At 43.1% G+C, this 20,749-nt stretch overlaps 1 protein-coding gene across 1 annotated transcript in view; it reads left to right on the top strand.

The window, feature by feature from the left end:
- The window catches only part of LOC136436191 (E3 ubiquitin-protein ligase HERC2-like), a 99,404-nt gene that overhangs the window by 65,465 nt on the left and 13,190 nt on the right, over positions 1-20,749 (top strand). The window contains exons 63-78 of the mRNA XM_066429972.1: positions 9,071-9,215; positions 9,547-9,772; positions 10,246-10,411; positions 10,975-11,215; positions 11,514-11,705; positions 12,482-12,635; positions 13,295-13,402; positions 14,112-14,251; positions 14,966-15,116; positions 15,726-15,841; positions 16,776-16,898; positions 17,323-17,463; positions 17,731-17,820; positions 18,161-18,406; positions 18,691-18,905; positions 19,786-19,963. Of these exons, the coding sequence (XP_066286069.1) occupies positions 9,071-9,215; positions 9,547-9,772; positions 10,246-10,411; positions 10,975-11,215; positions 11,514-11,705; positions 12,482-12,635; positions 13,295-13,402; positions 14,112-14,251; positions 14,966-15,116; positions 15,726-15,841; positions 16,776-16,898; positions 17,323-17,463; positions 17,731-17,820; positions 18,161-18,406; positions 18,691-18,905; positions 19,786-19,963 (2,632 nt within the window). The remainder of the gene's footprint in view (positions 1-9,070; positions 9,216-9,546; positions 9,773-10,245; positions 10,412-10,974; positions 11,216-11,513; positions 11,706-12,481; positions 12,636-13,294; positions 13,403-14,111; positions 14,252-14,965; positions 15,117-15,725; positions 15,842-16,775; positions 16,899-17,322; positions 17,464-17,730; positions 17,821-18,160; positions 18,407-18,690; positions 18,906-19,785; positions 19,964-20,749) is intronic.

The raw sequence follows: 20,749 nt of genomic DNA, 5'->3' as shown, positions 1-20,749 counted from the left end.
TGATATGTGGACAGATATCGGTACATCAATTTACTGAAACAACATTGCAACCAACTAATAAAATTTTAAGACTGAATTACGTAACTTTAGGCGATACAAATACAGAAAACATCCTTGCCGAATTAATAGTCACACATTCACCAAAACTAAACATCGAGACATTACTATTAATGATATTTAGGCCACACCAATTTCATTTGTTGCTTCTCGGATTTTTTCAGAAAAAAATTGAAGCGACAGGGCGAAAAAAATTTTTTTGCAAATAGTCTGCGGTAAAAATAAGGGTTTGCATTAACATTAAGAATAAGAGGGTTATTCATGTTTCGGCTTTGTATGGCTCATTTTATGCAAATGCACCCATTTCTTTGATCTAGTACAGTAACTATAATTTCAGTAACAAAATTACCTTTTGCCATCATGTAATATATGGATTGATATATGGATTGATATTGAGAAATAGTTTTGATAAATGAAAAATTATTACTTATAATATGATCAATGTGACCACACTTTTTAGGTATGTGCAGGGCTATATAATCTATTTTGGTGGCTATTGAGTTTTACAACTGCATAGATAGTAAAATTGGGAGTTAAAATTTGTGAATGGAAATAACAGGACAGGCTATTCGGAGAAGCAACAAATTAAATTGGCGTGGCCTTACATGTACAATTAGGAATGTCAAGCAAGGTGTTCGCTCAACAGTTGGGTTTTAAAAGGTACATTTTGTATTCAGAAGCCTCGGCTGGTAAGGAATGGCACTATTTCTGTACCTGTCAGATCTGGGAAAAGGTATGCTAAGCCGGCGTCCCCTTTAAAAGGTCTGGAGCATTCCACTCCAGAAGCGGGCATCATAATTCATCAGAGATTAAATTGTTATGCTTGAATCCAATTTCGTCAAATTTACCATATTATTAAGTTGAAGCCTGAACGCAGGGGGATCATTTTAGCGATCAAGCTCTTGAATTCCCTGAGGACTCTTCCAACAATGCCAGAGTCCAATGGTTTTTACAGAAGTATCAAAATCTCTTTCCCAATACGGGATAGTCTTCAAACGTTTTTGTGTACCTTCAAAATGTGTGCTAGTCACTCGACTGCTTATCCCGTCTACTGAAATTGTGCCCAAAATTGGCCATGCAAGTAGCGGGTCCGTATTGGGGTACATGGATTTAGAAAATGATTGTTGTCAAAAAGACAGCTGAAGCAATTTAGTCAAAAGTCAGGTGCATTTGTATCCCAAAAAATATAATCTATCAGATAGGAATACCTGATTTTATCAGATAGGAATACCCGATTTTGGAATGGAATGCTCCTTTAAACCCCTGCACGCTGTTTACTTCATTACGAGTAATAGGCAGCCAGCACCGAATGTGTGTGAATTTAACATAGATTTTATGAATTCATATATTGTGATTCTCTTCTAATTTTTATTCTCTTCTTGCTTTTATTATCAAAGACATAGTGATTTTCTTCTAAGTTTGATTTAGATAGTGCTTCAGTGTAGCAAGAGTAATAAGTGCCAAGAGTGTGGCTTTTGTATTCGTTCTAGTTGATAACATTGTTAGCTAGCTGAACCTGCAAATTTTAACGGGGCCACATACATATAGCAAATAAATTTGGCAAAGATCTTGAGTACAGACACAAAGGTTTTGTAAGTAAGAGCTTGTTTTTCTTAATGATTACATTAACATGTTTTCCAGATTTCATGTCAGCAGAAATTGAAACACGTAAAATGCATGCATCTTTTTTGTTTTGTTTGTTTGTGTTGCATACCTGGTAAACTGCCTCATGGCATAACACACCAGGATTGTACTAAACAGTACAAGCTGTATATCCAGACAGATCTATTTGATCCACTCACACTGGGAAGGACTCCTACTCTTAGGTGTGGTGGGTTCTTTTACGTGCTCGAGGTGTGGCTTTTCTCAAATATGGGACCTCCATTTAACGTCCTATCCGAGGGATATCCCTAACCAAAGCTAGGTACTCATTTACACCTGAGTGAAGTGAGGAAATTTGTGTAAAGTGCCTTTCCCAAGGGCACAACATCAACAGGGCATGTCAGAGGATTCAAACACCCTGCCATTACAACATGCGACGCCACTACCATCGTCAGTATAGTCACTAGCTTTTCTATTCAGTACTATTACAGGGGGAGGGGGAAATCCTTCATGAAAGAAATATTAAATTGATTTGCACTTATTTTCATTCAATGACAAGATTTTGGGATGACATATTAGCTAGCTATAGTTGGATGGTTGGTTGATGTCTCCATACTTGTGCTTTAATTTGACGTTGTCATTAAGTTCTTACTAGAACCCGACTGAAATGGAGACACTAAATTTGTATAAAGTTATGTATGAAAGCAGAAAACAATATTCTGACGGGTGGATACAAAGTTTAGGTCCCGCATACTTCAAGTGCTCGCTTCTGATTGTATCTGATCTACATGCTTTCGCCTTGGGCAAGTTTCTAATTACCTCAGATATTTCCAGAGAAGAGATTTGCATCCCAGAATTAAACACCAAAGGGCAAGAAGTTGACAACAGAAATCACAGCAGGCCTATGAACTTCGCTATCAAGGAGGTTGAAGAGAGACCTCCTTGTCACAATGATGGAGTACAAAGAAAAACACTTTTTTTTTCCAGAGGTCTGTAGTCTTCTCTGCCCCAGTTAGGGCAACCAATTATCGTGTCTGGTATCATAATTACCATGTGAGAACATTTAGTGTTACACAGACCTTCTATCAATATCAGTGATGTTTTGGTGTGCCATGTCACTTGCCAAACAGTGATATCGATGTACAAATGCAGTAACAAGGACATCACTGCAATAAGTGTATAAGTCAGCAGGAAGAAGTTCCCTGTCAAAACAGTATATAAACCAGATTCCTCACAAAATTCCTGTTACAATACACCAAATCTGTATTCGTGAGCGAAGCATTGAAATCACCCAAGATTACAGTTGCATACAAATCATAATCGTCCAAGAGTGCCCCAAGCACAACATAACGTCGTCATGTAATTGACAACCATTCTAAATCTATTCTAACAGCCATTAAACTATGGTCATCAATTTCTACAGGCTTGGAGATACAACGAGGGTCTTTCTCCACAAACTCCCCTAAATGGGCGCCCTTGCAGTGCCCCTATTTCAACATTTACTAACCAAGAGACTGTAATGAGGCATTGTAAGTCTAACTCATACCAAAATATTACAACAATTATGTTAGGAAAAACCACCAGGGTATTGTAGTTCAAGATTGTATGGATCATGATTGTGAAAAAATTTTTTGTCTTACACTGTGGATGTCAATGAATAACTTGAGGATTGATACAAACAAGCCTACCTCTGTCCTAGTTGAAGGGTGATGTACGCTGCACTTGTCATGCCCTGGCTTGTCCGAATCGCTCAGTTTTCTTACTCTGGATCAAAACGTGTTTTTGTAGTACGTTGACATACACTTGTGTGACCACAGTTATTCTTGGGTAGTTCTGTTCCCAACTTGCCCAAATCTGTTACTACTTTCGGTTTTGTTTCACTGTTTTATGACAGCACATTTCCTTTGACTTGCCTCTTTCGGTGTCTTATCTTCAGGGTTGACTTTTCTTGCACTGGCTTGTTGAAGCGTCCTACTATGCCACCGTCGGACTCGCAAGTGGGTTTTTCAAACTAACTGGTTCACAGTGTGTCCTACTGTTCCCTCATCGGTCTCTGTGTCCAACGTTGATGAAGGTATGTCTGCCATTTCTGCAGCGACGTGCAGAGTTGTCCAGGAAGAGTTTCCTTGATGCCCTCTTCCGAACGTTGTGTTGGTTCTGCGTGTACTTCTGCCCTTGCTGTTAGCCGGAATGGTCGCTGTGAAGCGGTCTGACAGCCGGGGTATTTCTGTGATGGGCGCTGGTTCTGTGATCATGTCTGCCTGTGTTGTCTGCTTTTGTGCTTGGTGGAAAGGACGTTTCCACCAAGCACAAAAGCAGACAACACAGGCAGACATGATCACAGAACCAGCGCCCATCACAGAAATACCCCGGCTGTCAGACCGCTTCACAGCGGTGCATCCTTCTTCGTCGTTGTAGCTTCTGGGTGTACTTCTGCCCTTACTGTTACTGTTAGCCGGAATGGTCGCGCTGAAGTCGTCTTGTAGCCACTGCATTCTGTAGAAGGTGCTAGTTCCGGACTGGGGTCTTCCTGTGTTGTCTTCTTTTGTGCTTGGTCGAAAGGTGCATCCTTCTTCGTCGTTGTAGGTTCAGCATTGTATTTCTGTGATTGGCGCTGGTCCTGTGATCATGTTCGCCTGTGTTGTCTTTTTTTGTGCTTGGTGGAAAGGTGCATCCTTCTTCTTCGTTATAGGTTCTGGGTGTACATGTACTTCTGCCTTTACTGTTAGCCGGAATGGTCGCGCTGAAGCTGTCTTGTAGCCACTGCATTCTGTAGAAGGTGCTAGTTCCGGGCTGGGGTCTGCCTGTATTGTCTTCTTTTGTGCTTGGTTGAAAGGTGCATCCTTCTTCGTTGTTGTAGGTTCTGGGTGTACTTCTGCCCTTACTGTTAGACCGAACTGTCGCTCTGAAGTGGTCTTGTTGCCACTGCATTCCGTAGAGGGTGCTAATCTCGGGCTGGGGTCTTCCTGTGTTGTCTTCTTTTGTGCTTGGTTGAAAGGTGCATCTTTTTTCGTCGTTGTAGGTTCAGCATTGTATTTCTGTGATGGGCGCTGGTCCTGTGATCATGTTTTTCTGTGTTGTCTTCTTTTGTGCTTGGTCGAAAGGTGTATCCTTCTTCGTCGTTGTAGGTTCAGGGTGTATTTCTGCTCTTACAGTTAGCCGGAAGGGTCGCGCTGAAGCCGTCTTGTAGCCACTGTATTCTGTGATGGGCGCTGGTTCTGTGATCATTTCTGCCTGTGTTGTCTTTTTTTGTGCTTCGTCGAAAGGTGCATCCTTCTTTGTCATTGTGGGTTCAGGGTGTACTTCTGCCCTTACTGTTAGCCGGAATGGTCGCTCTGAAGTGGTTTTGTTGCCACTGTATTCTGTAGAAGGTGCTAGCTCCGGGCTGGGGTCCGTCTGTGTTGTCTTCTTTTGTGCTTGGTCAAAAGGTGCATCCTTCTTCGTCGTTGTAGGTTCTGGGTGTACTTCTGCCCTTACTGTTAGCCGGAATGGTCGCCCTGAAGCGGTCTTACAGCCACTGTATTCTGTAGAAGGTGCTAGCTCTGGGCTTGCGTCTGCCTGTGTTGTCGTCTTTTGTGCTTGGTCGAAAGGTGTATGCTCCTTTGTTGTTGGCTTCGGTCCTTCTGCGTTGGTTTGACCTGCTGTCGATTCTGTGGCCGACGGACCCTGACCAGGACCGGCGATTGCTGCCATCTCTATATCCTGATGCCGCCGTACCGGTTCCACAGGTTGGTTGGTTCGCCATCCACACAGCTCCTTCATGGCACGACGAAACTCCGGGAGCCGCAAGCTATAGACCATGGGGTTGGCCATGGACGATAACGTCAGGAACAGGAGGATGGACACGTCATCAGCGATGATCAGCGCATTTTGAGACATTCGTTCTTCACTGATGTTAGCTCGTCTCATAGCCACCTGGAAAACGACAGTGGTAACAGATACAGTCCAAACAATGGCATGGGGCAACATCTTTTTGAATGCCCTGGTCTGGAAGACCCACAAGTCGTGGTTCTCGTCCCTTTGCTGTTGTCTTCTGGCTTCCTTGAAGACGAGGCAGTAGAGAGTCGTGATGAAGAGACCGGCAAGTAAGACGGCAAGGGTGTTGACGTTTAGGAAAATGGCAAATGGGGAGACACTGTCTGCAGCTTCCCACTCACATGGCACGCTGTATTTGGGCAGTCCTCCCACGGCCCCAGACACTAGTCCGAAGAACAAGGACCAGACCCGGATCGCCACGATGCCCACAACCACACGTTTTGTGGTGACTTTGTCGTGGTAGTGTAGGGGATGGCACACAAAGTAGTACAGATCCATCGCCATCATGAGCATTGTACCACCCATGGATGTCAGACATGCGGGCCCTAACAGTAGTCTAGCCGAGCACCACATATGTTCCCCGCCGACATCTTGCCGGAAAAGTGCGTAGATGCGGAAGGGGATGAGGAAGCTGGTGAAGATGATGTCGTCCACAGCCAAATTGCAGCGGAGAAAGTGGCTTGGTTTCTGCAGATACTCTTTTTTCCAAACCAGGAAAATGAGGAGCAGGCCACATCCTACCGACAGCACCAGGCTGATGATGAGGTATGTTATCTGGAGATCGCGAGACGTCGAGCTTAAGTATAGCATGGGGTTGATGCCATCCTCTACTGGCGGGCCGTCGGTGTCTTCCTGCATTTTGATAGGAAAATAGCACAAAAACACGTCACTTAGCCAGGAGTAGTGTACTCTTTTCTGGTGCCAGCAGCTGAACAGACACTTGAGGTAGCAGTATATATACTAATGGCAAGTATGGGCTAAAGACAGCCAATTTATGCTGGCTCGAACGTGATATCCTGCCAAGAAAAAATGTTGTTTGTAACAACTTTTGTGTATGAAGGTCTCCTTTGACGTCAAAGGTATTCAGCGGCCGATCTTTACATGAAGTTTTAATAACTGTAACTTGCAACCTTTGTACCTGAGGCTTTCGATGTCTATCATTCTCAGTCTAACTCAGAGGAAGAATTTTCTAATAAATGCTATGTTATTTTCATGTAACTGTTTTTCTATGGAGGACTGCCTAAGTAATGTTGATAGTTATTAGAATGACGTCAGGCAAAAAACGCATCTCATAACGAAGGGTATTGGAAAGCTATCGACATAAAAGTTTCCAGCAACAGAAGTTATTACAAAATTCTTGCAATTATTAGATGTCAACCAATGAATTAAGGGTTAATGACCCACCCCAAGGTATATGGTGTGAATAATTATGTTCATCTTTCAGTGTTGACCAGATCCCCAAGAAACAGAAACATTTTTTAGTTTATCACAAACAGATTTTGTCAATACCAAACGCTTTAAATTGGACTGAACTTCCCTACGTATTGACTCGTTAATGTACAATTTACAATTCTAAAGATGATGTCATCTTACACTTTTTCTTTTATACCTACCTAAGGCCACACCAATTTAATTTCTTGGTTAAGTGGTTAATTTTAGCACAAAAAAATCATGAAAACAGAAGGCTGGGGTGAAAACTTGCACCCAACCCTGTTCACTCCCTGAAACTGTGTGCACCAAAACATTCCTCTGAGATTCTGTTTTCATTTTGTTTTTCCAATCTAGCATTTTTTAAATTTTTTTAAAATTGGTGTGGCCTATCCCAAATGTTGTCGTGAAAATAGATGTGAAAAAGTGCCCCATCATCAGAGTGACAACTACATCTCCAAGTTGCAAGAAATATTTCTTTGAAATTAACCCAAACATATATTGGTGCGAAGCCCTTTAAATTTGACTGAATCTTTCATCATATTAACCTTTAAGTCTTTAATAACTGTTGGAGCTTTTGATGTCCATCATTATCAGTCTAACACAGAGGAAGAATTTTCTAATAACTGCTAAATAAGTGTTTTTCTATCAAGGACTAAGTAATGATAGTTAGTAGAATATTCTTGTTATTCAAGTCTGACGTGAGGCAAAGGTTGCATCTCACAATGGAGAACATAGGAAAGGTATTGACATAAAGGTTTCCAGCAACAGCTGTGTTATTACTAGATTCTTGCAATTCATAGATGTCAATCAATGAATACATGTTGCAACGCACTCATTAGCATATAAAGTGCCTCACCGCTAGAGTGTCTATTAGATCCTTAAGCCCAAAAAAACTGACAGAAATATTTCTTTTAGTTTAACCCAAACATTCATTTACGTACCATTTAAATTTCACTGAACTTCCCTATATTTGAACCATTTGATGTATGATTAATTTTACAATTCTAAGTACAACTTTGTTTTAAACTTTTTCGGGACAAAGTTGGCTTTCTCAATACACCTTCTACATACAATGTATACTTGTATGTACATCCCCACCTCGCAGGGAGGACACTTAGGCCACACCAATTCAATTTTTTGGTTACCAGATTTTTTTCAATTTTAGCCCAAAAAAATCATAAAAACAGAAGGCTGGGTAAAAAACTTGCACCTGACCCTGTTCACTCACTGAAACTGTGTGCACCAAAGTACAGGCTTTCCTCTAAGATTCTGTTTTCATGTTGATTTTGGAATTTATATGTAGCAGTTTTTCAAAAAATCTGTTAACCAAGAAATTAAATTGGTGTGGCCTTAGGAGGTATTATGATAGGTTTGGATTCCAGCCTAGAGTGGCTGTGAATGCATGAGTGTTTGTTATAAAGAGCCTAACTCGAGAAACTATGGATGGATGTTCAGGATATTTGGTAGGCAGCAGTAAGACGAAGGTCAAGTTCAAGAATGGGTCTCCTGGTGGCTTTTTCGTAACTTGTGTTTATGTGTGTTTGTATGTGCATGTATATGTAGATAGCATAACTCGAGAATCTGTGGATGAATCCTCATGTTTAAGGCAATATCTGATACATGGTGTAGTATTCCCTGTGAACTTTGTATCACCATTCTGTTTGTGTGAATACGAAATAATAGGATGTGTCATTTGGTGGCACAATCAGTAGGGTGTAACGCCCACAACCTAGAGGTCCTGGGTTCGAAACCACCAATATGCCCCAAGTTTTGTGCCCTTGGGAAAGGCACTTTCCTCACTTCACTTAGATGTAAATGAGTACCTAACTTCAGTTAGGGACGTCCCTCAGATAGGACGTTTAATGGAGGTCCCGTGTTTGAGGAAAGCTACACCTCGGGCATATTTAAGAACCCAATGCACTTACTGAAAAGTGTAGGGGTCCATCCGGGTCTGAGTGGTTCAAAACCTACAGTCCTATGGCCGCACATGAGGCAATTGTCGTATTGAGGTCACCTGCTCCAGACCCTTGCAATTCAGTCCCGCCAATTGTGCGCTCCTCCCAATTCAGCCCCTGGCTGCGAAGAGATAGAATTCGGCCAACCAAATATCAATTATAATGACAACAATGATAATTAATGAATAACATTTTATTTTCCTGTTCAGGGGAAAAGGAGACTACTTCAGGCTGGGCCATGGCAGTGATGCGCACGTGAGGAAGCCCCAGATTGTGGAGGGTCTGAGGGGGAAGAAGGTGATCCATGTGGCCGTGGGAGCTCTACACTGTCTGGCTGTCACCGACACAGGACAGGTAAATATGAAAATGTAGTCAAGGCTGTCACCAGGACCTGTCTCTCTATCCATCCCAGGACGGAAATTTGCTTGTTCAGACGGAAAAATTCACCGTCTGTCCGAAAAATGTCAATTTCATTTTTTTCTTCAAATCTCATGGTTGTTTTTTTTACATCTTTGCTCAAACATACATCATAACATACATCAACACATTTACAGTTTCACAAATAAACACAGTAACATATTCTTACAGGGACCATTCCCATGCACTGGCTAGGGTGTTGGTACAGGGGCCATTCCAATGTAAACTTCATGACATGAAACTGATGAAAGCGTATTTTATATCACAGGTTTTTGCGTGGGGAGACAACGACCATGGCCAGCAGGGCAATGGCACCACCACCGTGAACCGGCGCCCGTCCCTGGTGCAGGGTCTGGAGGGGGTAAAGGTCACACGGGTGGCCTGTGGGTCGTCTCACAGCGTTGCCTGGACGACCACGGACTCCGCCGTGCCGTCCCGACACGAGCCCGTGCTCTTCACCATGTCCAGGGACCCGCTGGGGGCGTCCGCTCTCGGTCAGTTCTGCTGAGAAATTTGTGGTTTAGAACTTGATGATTTGTTTCTAGTCATAGATAATTTGCACAGTGATATTTATCTGAAGATGTTAGAGCTAGTAATTATGGCTCCCACTATTGAGTCTTTTCAAGCCAGGCTGGAGGCCTGCCCGCCCTAGCCCGGACCTCTACCCCCAACCCAACCTTGTCCCATCCTCATCTCGAGGGTCAGGGACTAGCTTCTTCCATCCTTCCCTGTCCTTTGCCCTCTGCGTGCAGTCTGCCTGTGACCTTCCAGTCGAGTCCCTGATGTCATCTCCCGCGTGGCTTCCCTCTGCTTCTGGTGACAGGATCTCTTCTCTTGCAGATTGCAGGTTGGACTCTGGTGATGTGACCAATGCACCCAAGCTTCCTTCTTTCCATTTATAAAAGGGTTACTTTGGGGTAGTCCAAGAAGAAGAAGAAATCAGTACATGAAACATTTCTATTTCCAGGTGTGGAGCCTGAGACAGACAACATGGGAGCCAGCTCCACCAGCCAGCTGCCCTCCAAACCTCACCGCCCCTCCCTCGCCAGGATCGTCCTCTCCCTGGAGACCAACGTTGCTAAGCAACAGGCTCTGGGGCACATCCTCTCCGCTCTGCAGATCATCTATGCCAGGTGAGAACATCAAAAGATGATTAAGTTAAAGGAAACCCAAGCAATATTAAGGCCCAAGCAATATTAAGGCCAAGAAATTTGCACAAACAGACGTCATTTCATATGCTTTGTATATTTCATATCACATTTTGCACTCACACATATGCGTGTGCACACATTATTTAATTCATTGTCCCTTGCTTTCTGGATTTTGATTTGATTTTGGTTTGATTTTGATTTGATTGGAATTGCAACAACAAAATATACTTGGGTGGACACAGGCAGCTATTGCTGGTGTCTTGACCCACACATAACACATCACAGAACACGTAGCAAAACGTAAATCACTTTAATATAGCGGCACAAAAATATACGTTGGGGGGAAAATGGAGTAGGCCACGGCACTTGATTTTAACGGTAGGAGCAAACATTACTGTCTCAAATATAAGTGATGAAATTTTTGCGATGATGAAATTTTAGCTGTTGACTAGAGACCGTTATATCAGCTAAAATTAAGTAAGTTAACAAATCAAGAATTACACTATTCACGTTATGATACATGTTTTTTGTATCTTTCACTACAGGGAGGCCCAGGTGAGTGCTCTGGCTGTGCCTGAGTCCTACGCCGTGAAAGACAACTCCCAGGAGCAGCCGGACAGTCTGGAGGAAACAAAACCTGAGAAGGCCCAGGAAGTGTCCGTGGAAGACATCGACATCAGCATATCTAAGGAGGAGGGCAAGCACCCCCATCTGTCTGGAAGCGGTAGCATCCCAGCTCTTAGTGCGTCAGCCTATGTGGCAGAAGCCATTACATCGACGGAGGAGGTAAACCCATCCTTTTTTGTATTTTGCATTTAACATTGATTTTTGTTCGAGGACACAAACTTTTATAAACTTTAGCGATTTTTTGCATTGAAATTTGTACTTTTCGTGTAAGTATGACATAAATTTGTATGTTAATAGCTAATGGCTTAATAAAATATCAAATAAATTTGCGTGGGTCCTAGCTCTCCCATGCAACCTGTGGTCAGGTTGGTACCTTGGGTGATACGGAATACACTGTTTTGTATTCTATATGACCACATATATATATAAGTAACCTGTGTTACTGGATGTTTCCTAGGTCACCAGTGGTTCTGACCAGGACCCGGCCCCTCCCGTGGCAGACCTGGATGAGTTCACGGGCAAGCTGAGCGCTGACGACGCTCGTGTCCTCGTGGACCTGCTGAAGCTGGCGGTGGCAGGTCGGGCAGGGGAGGCGGGGAGGGAGGCCATCTCTGCTGTCCTCACTGCCATGGGCAAGTTCAACCCTCAGGTAGGCTGGCTTCTCAGTGCACCCTTTCTGAGAAAGATGTGTGATCCGGTGGTATTTAATCTTGCTTCAAATCCCAGCTGTGTCGCTCACCCAACATGCTTGACTTGACTTTATTTCAGATCCACAATTAGCTTACAATATGAATGTAGCTATTCTTTCTGCAGTCCTTAATGCAACTGGAAAGAGTAGCGGTCCCTAAGACGGGAAATTAAGTTGTGGTCCACTGTTCATTGTGCTTGTGGCAAAGAGTTAGAAGAATTTCCCCTGTACAATGAACCTGTAAATACATGTACTGTACATACCGTCTGTCTTCTCTGTCACGACCAGTGGAAGATTAGCTCAACTCTTCATTGAGTTCCTTGAGCTAAAATGATGCCAGCATAGTTCCCTTTTTAGTATGGTTGCCTACAGCTTTACATTTTTTTTCAGTCCCACTTATTCTTTCAGAACCGGTCCTAAAGACAGCCCTGCTTTTTAGATTTCACATCAACATGTTGAATTATCAGTATTCGATTTTTTGTCATATAGTTGTTCATTATGTTTATTTCATCATTTGTTATACCTTTGTTCGTTACTCATCTTATCATTCTTGTAATCGACATTTGTTAAGTTAAAAGGAGGAGGGCTTCTATAAACCTTGCAGGCTTCTCTCCTCCTCCTGCGCGGTCTTATTGTACGTCTAATTAATTCGTTATTGCTTTCTGTCTTTATGTGCAAATAAATAAAACAAAACAATAAAACAAACATGTGTACTAAATGTGTGACTTCCTGTCCAGGTAGCGGAGATGTTGCTGGAGCTCTGTGTGACGGAGCTGGAGGACGTGGCCTCCGACACGGAGGCGAACAGGAACGCCATGCAGCCTGTGGTCCAGGAGAGCCCGCATCCCTACGGGGACGACACCTCCATCAGTGGGCACGTCAGGATCGCAGGTGGGTTCAGGACTGGTGGTTGGTGGGTCAAGCTCTTTTGGGCTGTCCCTTTAGACAAATGCAATGGTCAAGTAAATAGAGTGTTCGCCTTGCATTTGTTAGTTCCTGAGTTTGATCCCGGCCAAATCATCAAAAATGCTCTCTCTGCTTAGCATTCAGCATTTGGGAAAGAGTATGGTAGTTCATGAAGGTTAGACATCCACGTGGTAAGATACGCCCAAAATAGTTACTCAAGCAACTGGATAAAATTTTGAAACAGTCAGACGTTTCAGACAGCATCCGCTGTCTTTCATCAGTGACAGAATGGATGCTGTCTGAAACGTCTGACTGTTTCAAAATTTTACCCAGTTGCTTGAGTAACTATTTTTGGAGTATGGTGGTTGATCACACACACCACTACCAGTGGACTAGCCCCCTGCTGTAATGATTGCTTTGGGGTATTGAAATATGGGCACCTAAAGTATCCCCCATCTGGTGCAGGAAGGACTTGTTGTTTTTTGCATAGGCATGTGTCATACTGCCTGTAAGACACCTGTATGGACTTGTTTAGTTTGGGTATGTTGATAATTATCAATGGTATAAGGGTCCTGGTAAGGTTAAGCATTTAAAACATTCCAGATTCAGGCAAGTTTTGATGTTGTGTGTGGTTCCCTGTCCAGGTGCGGAGGCGCTGCGTGTAGAGTTTGACCGACAATGCTCCACGGAGAGAAGACACGACCCCCTCACCATCATGGATGGAGCCAACAGGGTGGTATCTGTTAGATCAGGTGTGTTTCAAGAATGGTTTAATGAATGAATGAAGACCTTTATCGTACACATATACCCACTGGGTTAAGTACAGGTCACAACAAAATAATAGTATACAGATACATGTATACATTGTCAAATTACTACAAGAATTATAAAGTACATGGATTTGACTTTTCCTTGTTTCTTTGTAATGGAAAAAAATGTAAGAGGAGATATGGTTTGTGCTACTTACCCTGTATACTGATAAAGCCTGGAAGGTCAGATCTTACATCTAAGAAACACTAGTACCTAATAGTATGCATTATTCAATTTCCTGTAGCCAACTTCTCAACATAACACCCTTCTTCAAATATCTTTTCAACGTAAAACCTTCTTCGTACAACTAGCAACCAAAGGGATGCAGAAGACAATTCTTGTGTTCTGACCTCTGACCCCTCAATGACGACCAGAAACGGATTGGATTATGATCTGTATTATGATTTGCATTATGATTGTTATCATTTATTTATTATTGTTATCATTACTGTCATTGTTTTCATTATGATCATTATTATCATTTTTGTATGTTGATTTTCTGTTTGTATTATCACTGTATGTACTTTATTTTATGTAACGCATGGCCCCTCTGTAAAGCAGTGGTAATCACTGAGCAGGGCTACCCTGGGTAAACATGACATAAGAATAAAAAAGAGTTTAAAAAGAGTCTGACTTTTTGCTTACATGTAGGTCGTGAGTGGAGTGACTGGTCGTCTGAGTTGAGGATAGCGGGGGACGAGCTGAAGTGGAAGTTCACCAGCGACGGTTCTGTGAACGGCTGGGGCTGGAGGTTCACCGTCTTCCCCATCATGCCTGCTGCTGCTCCTAAGGTATCACAGCCTGCAGAAATGTCAGGGAAAGATTCTTAAACTTGGACAGGAGTGTGCTCTAGAGTAGGCTAGCACTATTATGTTAGGGTGTAATGTTTCTATGTTCTATTCATTCTTTTGATGTAAACATGTCAATGCTTGTTTAGGCCGCCTTTCCAATAGACAACCATTAATTGACTAAAATTGGAATTGGGTGACCCTTGGTTTTATATTCTATTTATTTTTTTACCAGAAGGTTGTATTTTGTGTAACATTGTCTGTGTGTGTGTGTCTGTCTGTAAACACGATAACCCAAGAATTCCTGGGTGGATCATATCCCTGTAGCCAGGACTTGCATGTCCTCCCCTATATACTGCAATGCCTACCAGTTCAGTAACATTTTAGTACACTGAATTGGGTCAAGATTTTTCATTTCCCCCTCCTGTTATTGTATCATGGACCTAACTTCTTTCTTGCTTTCAAAAACTGGATGTATGAGAGCAGCATTAGTTATGGGTATTAAGTTCAATGGTCTGGAGCAGCTTCCATTCAACACTTACCCAGCGGATTTTTTTTAATTTTTCATTCCCCCCCTTTTCACCCCAGGACCTGCTGTCGGACCAGTCAGTTCTGTCCTGGCCATCCATTGACCTGGTGACCTGCCTGCTGGACTTCCGTCTGGACTTTCTCACGTTACTGTTACACTCCACTTTCAATTTTTTTCATTTCACTCAGGACCTTCTGTCAGATCGGTCAGTCCTGTCCCGGCCGTCCATCGACCTGGTGACCTGCCTGCTGGACTTCCGGCTGGACGCCAACTGTGTCCGCAGTATCGTGCCTCGGCTGGCCGCGGCACTCGCAGCCTGCGCACAGCTCAGCTGTTTAGGTACTGTACATGGTTTTTTCGCGGGAACTAGATTTTGTAATTGGAGGAAAAAGGAGGTTTTCACTGTTTTTAGTTTGCAGTTTAATGTCGATTCTGTAGTACAGTAGAAATATATTGTAAATGCATATTCACTGAGTCATCATTTCGTAGCAGAGAGGTCACCATGGAAATAAGACCACTGTGGACATCTCAATATTTACAGTGCTGTACATAAATGCTCTTTGCACGCTGTGTAAAGGATAGATACTGTGATCTTTCTCACATACACAGCTGTAAACAACTTAGCAAGTTATCCAGATTGATATCGTTTGATCCTTAGCACGTCAAGGATGCTGTATGCTGTTTACATTTGTAGAACTCTAAATGTCAGTGTCAGACATATCTGAAATTCAGTAGTGTTGAGATATCCTTTTGAGTTGAGACATATCAGCTTGAGTGTCTATAGATATGATGTCAGCTTTCTGAATAACTGTCAGACAAAACAGGCTGAAGAGGACATTTCATAAGGGAGATTTTTATCATTGATATTTTCCCATGTTTACGTGTTCATCAATGAATTTTTGCTGTTGTTGCCATTTTCTGGTCTTACATCCTTCCTGACTGTCACAGTTGCTAGCCAGCGTATGTGGGCCCTGCAGCGCCTGCGGAAGCTCCTGCGGTCGGGGATGGGTCCGGTGCTGAACGTGGACGCCCTGCTGGGGGAGGGGGACGACGAACAGTCCAGGGTCAGTCTCTCAGAATCCCTTTTTTTTCTCCTCCAGAATGTTTTGTGTTGGTGTTGTGTTGGCATAATGGTCAGGATGTTTGGCCCAGAACCCAGAGGTCCCAGGTTCGAGTCCTCTGACGAGGCTTTCAGAATGCCTTTTTTTTCTCCAACATTCTGGGCTGTTGGCTAATGTACAGCAGATGATAAAGCCCCTGTCATATATGTTGTTGTTGTTGGGGACGAGGAACAGTCTAGAGTCAGTCTATTACCCTGCTATCTAACTCTGTAACCAACGCAGAATGGGGTACTAAATGGCTACTTCAGTGTGCTAAAAGTTAAAAAGACTGGAGGAGTTGTCTAGTGTACCACAGAATGATGATAAAGCCCCTGTCACACATTCTTTTTCAATACCTTTTGTTTCAACCTTCTGGGGTTTGGGCCAGTGTACCATATAGCTGTGTGGTGTCATGTTGGCATAACGGTTAGGATGTTGGTATTTTTTGGTGTTGTTTTAGTCAAAGAATCATCAAATAATACAAATAAATAGACAAAGACAAAGGGAACTCCCCTCCCAGAAGAAAAGAAAGGAAAAATGACACATATACCTAAAAACATTTTGTTACTGTGATGTAGTCTTAGGATGTTTGGCCCAGAACCTATGGTCGTTGGTTTGAATCCTAATGCATGCCACTGATGTTGTGTCCTCGAGAGAGGCAAAACATTTTGTTACTGTGCCCAGAACCTAGTGGTCCCTGGTTGAAATCCTCTGACATGCCACTGATGTTGTGTCCTCAGGAAAGGCACTTGACACCACTTTCCTCACTCCACCCAGGTGTAAAAATGCGTACCTGACATCGGTGAAGGAGGAATTGTAAGAATTTGTGAAGTTGGCAAAAACAGCCTCGGAAACTTGATGCTTTTCATTTTGATGACTTCCTTGAATTTCTCTGCAGGCCAACACCGGGACCCTGGCCAGTCTAGTGAAGGGCCTGCCTGAGATGTTGCTGAGACAATACGAGTATGAAGATCCCATCGTGAGGGGAGGCAAACACCTTCTGCACAGCTCCTTCTTCATGGTAGCACCTTTGTTTCAACTTTCTTGGTCTAAACAGAGAGATATTTGTAATGTTTTTAATCATGATAAAAATGTTTTTGGTTTGGTTTGTGTTTTTAAGAAAGAAAATCTGAACAGATCAATTTTAGACTAAACAGAGAAATTTGGACTAACCTTTTACAGCTTGTACTTGATAATTTGTGAACATATGTTGGTCATTTAAACTCGAAAAATCTGGAAATCACCCAAAAAATGTCCAGATTTTCCTGACAACCTCACTTCTGTTTAAAACAACCTCAAGATTCTTTGAAACACGCTGAAGATTATTTGATACAAGCTCAATTCAATTTTTGCTTTACTTTGTAAACATTCCATTGTTATACAACTTTTTGTTTGAAACAAGTCCTTGTTAATCTCCATCGTTTCTTCCCCCCACCCCCCCCCAGGAGCTTGTGGCGCTTGCCTGTGAGCTGGGGCTGGACTCCCTTCCCTGCTGCTCGGAGACGCACAAGTGGGCGTGGTTCCGCCGGTACTGCATCGCTTCCCGCGTGGCACAAGCCTTGGAGAGGAGGGACACTTTTCCACAGGTCAGGGGACACTAGTAGTAGTAGTAGTTGTTGTAGTGTAGTAGTAGTAGTAGTAGTAGTAGTAGTAGCACAAGTGGGCGTGGTTACGACAGTACTGCATTGCCTCTCGCGTGGCACAGGCGAGAGGCAAAATTTCCTCGCTCTAACATATTTTTTGCCAATACTTGACATTATAACCTCCTCTTATATCTACCAATTTATCCATAATGGGTTTCAGAAGTGGAATCCTGTCTTTTAGATGTTACTAATCTTTCATTTCTCCCTCAGCCATTCCTAGATGAGGTGATGAAGAAAGTGAAAGAAATCAGTGGAGATGGGGAGGTCAACGACCTTTCCAGAGAGCAGGAGGATAACCAGGTCAGTTCTGATGATTTCTCCTTATGGTTTATTGTTTATTTATTTCACAAGGAGAAACATATGGCCTACTGGCTGTTTTCAATGTGCCATAAGGGGAAAAACAAGTAGCATATGACGAGGGCTGCCCTAACTTGAGACGGATTTTTTACTGAGCTTATGCATAAGTATGATGTGTTTGTTGCCACTGACTACCAGCAATGGAGTGCTGTGAGTTTGAGCTTCTCAAGTTAGGGAACCTTCTACATTTTCATGCACGTAAAAAGTTAGTCAGAAATCACAATTTCTAGTTTGTCCATTCCTTTCCGAAATGTTCTAATATTGTTGATACCATGGCAACCAGGTGTTCCACCAGGAGCATGACGAGCAGCTCCTCCAATGGCTGAGCCGTCGCCCCGACGACTGGACGCTATCCTGGGGCGGCAGCGGCCAGATCTGGGGCTGGGGTCACAACCACAGGGGTCAGCTGGGCGGGGTCGAGGGGGCAAAGGTCAAGCTGCCGACCCCCTGCGACGCCCTGGCGGCCCTGAGACCGGTGCAGCTGATTGGTGGAGAGCAGACGCTGTTCGCTGTAACTGCTGATGGAAAGGTGAGTTTCCTGTTGTTGTAGCTTAACCCTCAGGTCGCTGAAGTATCCTTTTGGCTGCCTATTGAGCTTCACCCAGCTTAGGGGCCGTATCATGCCATATATAGTGAGATCTTGTGTATATTAAGTTCCTCTTACAACTGTAAAAGCACATTCTTATCCCATACTTTCTGTAAGGTAAGTAAGTCTCATAGAATGGTTGATGTGTAGCAGAAGATGCCTACGTGTAACTTTTACAATTGTGCAATAAAGTTTAGTTTGGATTAACATGTCACATCCCTCTGCAGGTGTATGCCACAGGATACGGAGCGGGTGGGAGACTGGGAATCGGTGGCACAGAGTCCGTGTCGAGCCCGACGCTGCTGGAGTCCATCCAGCACGTCCACATCAAGAAGGTGGCGGTGAACTCGGGAGGGAAGCACTGCCTGGCGCTGTCGTCCGAGGGGGAGGTCTTCTCCTGGGGAGAGGCTGAAGACGGCAAGCTGGGGCACGGCAACAGAAAGTAAGGAGATACATTAACTTCATCTTATTGAAGACTTCTCTGCACTTGTTGATTTTTTTGGACAAAAGGAAATGAGAATCCTGGCAAAAGGGCATGTTCTCAAACTTTGTGGTAGATTTAAGAAACTTGAAAGCAATTCTCATAGTCACTAATGATGTTAGACAAATGGTAAACCAAGGATAATGTTTTCAGCACCAAGGACAGAAATCATTCACATCCAGGGTTTGATATGGTTGGCAAGAGAGAGGACTTTCTGGCTGCAGTGTTTTTAAAAGCATCTCACAGTTTTCAGCTCAATGTTGTCCTTGTAACTCATTAATCCATTTATAGACTTTCCTGTAATAACGTTATCACCATGTTGGTTCATTCGTTCAGACCTTTGTTGTGCCTAGTGGCACATAAGGCAGCAACTTTCCTTGCTGTTTCAGTAACAGGGTTTATTTTTTACGGAGAGGGGTTGCTAGCCCTTCCACTGTAATGTGCCTGACGCACCTCCTCGAACATGGAACACATATTTAACGTCCCTTTGGAAAGGTAAGTGAAGCCCCAACCAAGATCCTCTACCCCGGATTGAACCAGGTTCTCCGAGAGGCTGGTACTGATTATCACCATGATATCACCATAAAACAATTATGATATAACTGTCTTCTATATCAAAGTTAAACTGCAATTTCCAAGACAAGAATTTGGACTTACCCAAATTTTTGACTGATCAGCTCCAGTCTTTGTCAAAGAATGAGCAATCCACTGTCTCTATGACATTACGTTATGCAGAGAGGACACTTGACTCGGTGAACTTAACTTTGATACAGAATGACTTCTACCAAAATTGAATACAGATGAACTTTCAAGTGATGATGCAATTGTATCCCTTCCCCAGCTCCTGTGACCGTCCACGTGTGATTGAGTCACTGCGAGGGAAGGAAGTGGTGGACATCGCCGCGGGGGGTGCGCACAGTGCCTGTATCACCTCCACGGGGGAGCTGTTCACCTGGGGGAAGGGCCGTTACGGCAGGCTGGGTCATGGGGACAGTGAGGACCAGATGAAGCCAAAACTGGTAAGTAGTGACGTCAGGGCAAATAGGAAGGACAGTTTATAACTCTCGGCACTTAGAAATGATACAAATTTATTGCAAAGTTATTTATGATTTCTGCTGCGTTTTGAATTTGCAGTTGAAATGGTTCTGTAGTACAGCAGTGACATAAATTTGTGTTGTAGAGGCCCAAGCGAAAAACCTTTAACATTAAACCACCGCAAAATTTTCAAGCTTTACGGTAACGCTACCAGTGATGCACATTTAAAGGATAAACACAGACCAGAGAAAACAAAATAGAAGATATCTTTCCACCCCAATCACAAAATGAAATCTCCAGCAAAAAACTACCGTAACAGTAATATTTTCTCTGCCCCGGGGCCCAGGGTCAACAGAAAAGATGAAATAGGAAAAAAAAATAGATAAAAACTAGCGACCACTGTGAATGCTGACTGTAACTCCCTCTCTGAATAAAGGATGTTTGCCCAGGAGAATGTTCTTCCAAATCCCAGACCACTCAGATCCACAATCTAACTCATCTGTTGTAGGAGAGGTTCTTTAAATACAGGACAAGTACTCCACGACAAATGTTCACAGAAAATACCTATTTTGTCTACTGTGTTATATGAATGTACTTCATCTTTGTACAAAGAACACCTGTCAGAAATACCAGTAGTATAGGGTGGCCTTTCCCCATCCTCACAATAGTACTACCGTATTGTCTCGAATAAAGTACGCACTTTTTAAACATTTCAAAATTCAAAAGGCACCACAAATCATTGCTAAAGTCAGGGTGCGTACTTTATTTGA

The sequence above is a fragment of the Branchiostoma lanceolatum genome, chromosome 6 (genome assembly GCF_035083965.1).
Source record: "Branchiostoma lanceolatum isolate klBraLanc5 chromosome 6, klBraLanc5.hap2, whole genome shotgun sequence".
Taxonomy (NCBI): domain Eukaryota; kingdom Metazoa; phylum Chordata; class Leptocardii; order Amphioxiformes; family Branchiostomatidae; genus Branchiostoma; species Branchiostoma lanceolatum.
The sequence above is the reverse complement of the archived record's forward strand: the minus strand, read 5'-3'. Positions and strand labels throughout refer to the sequence as shown.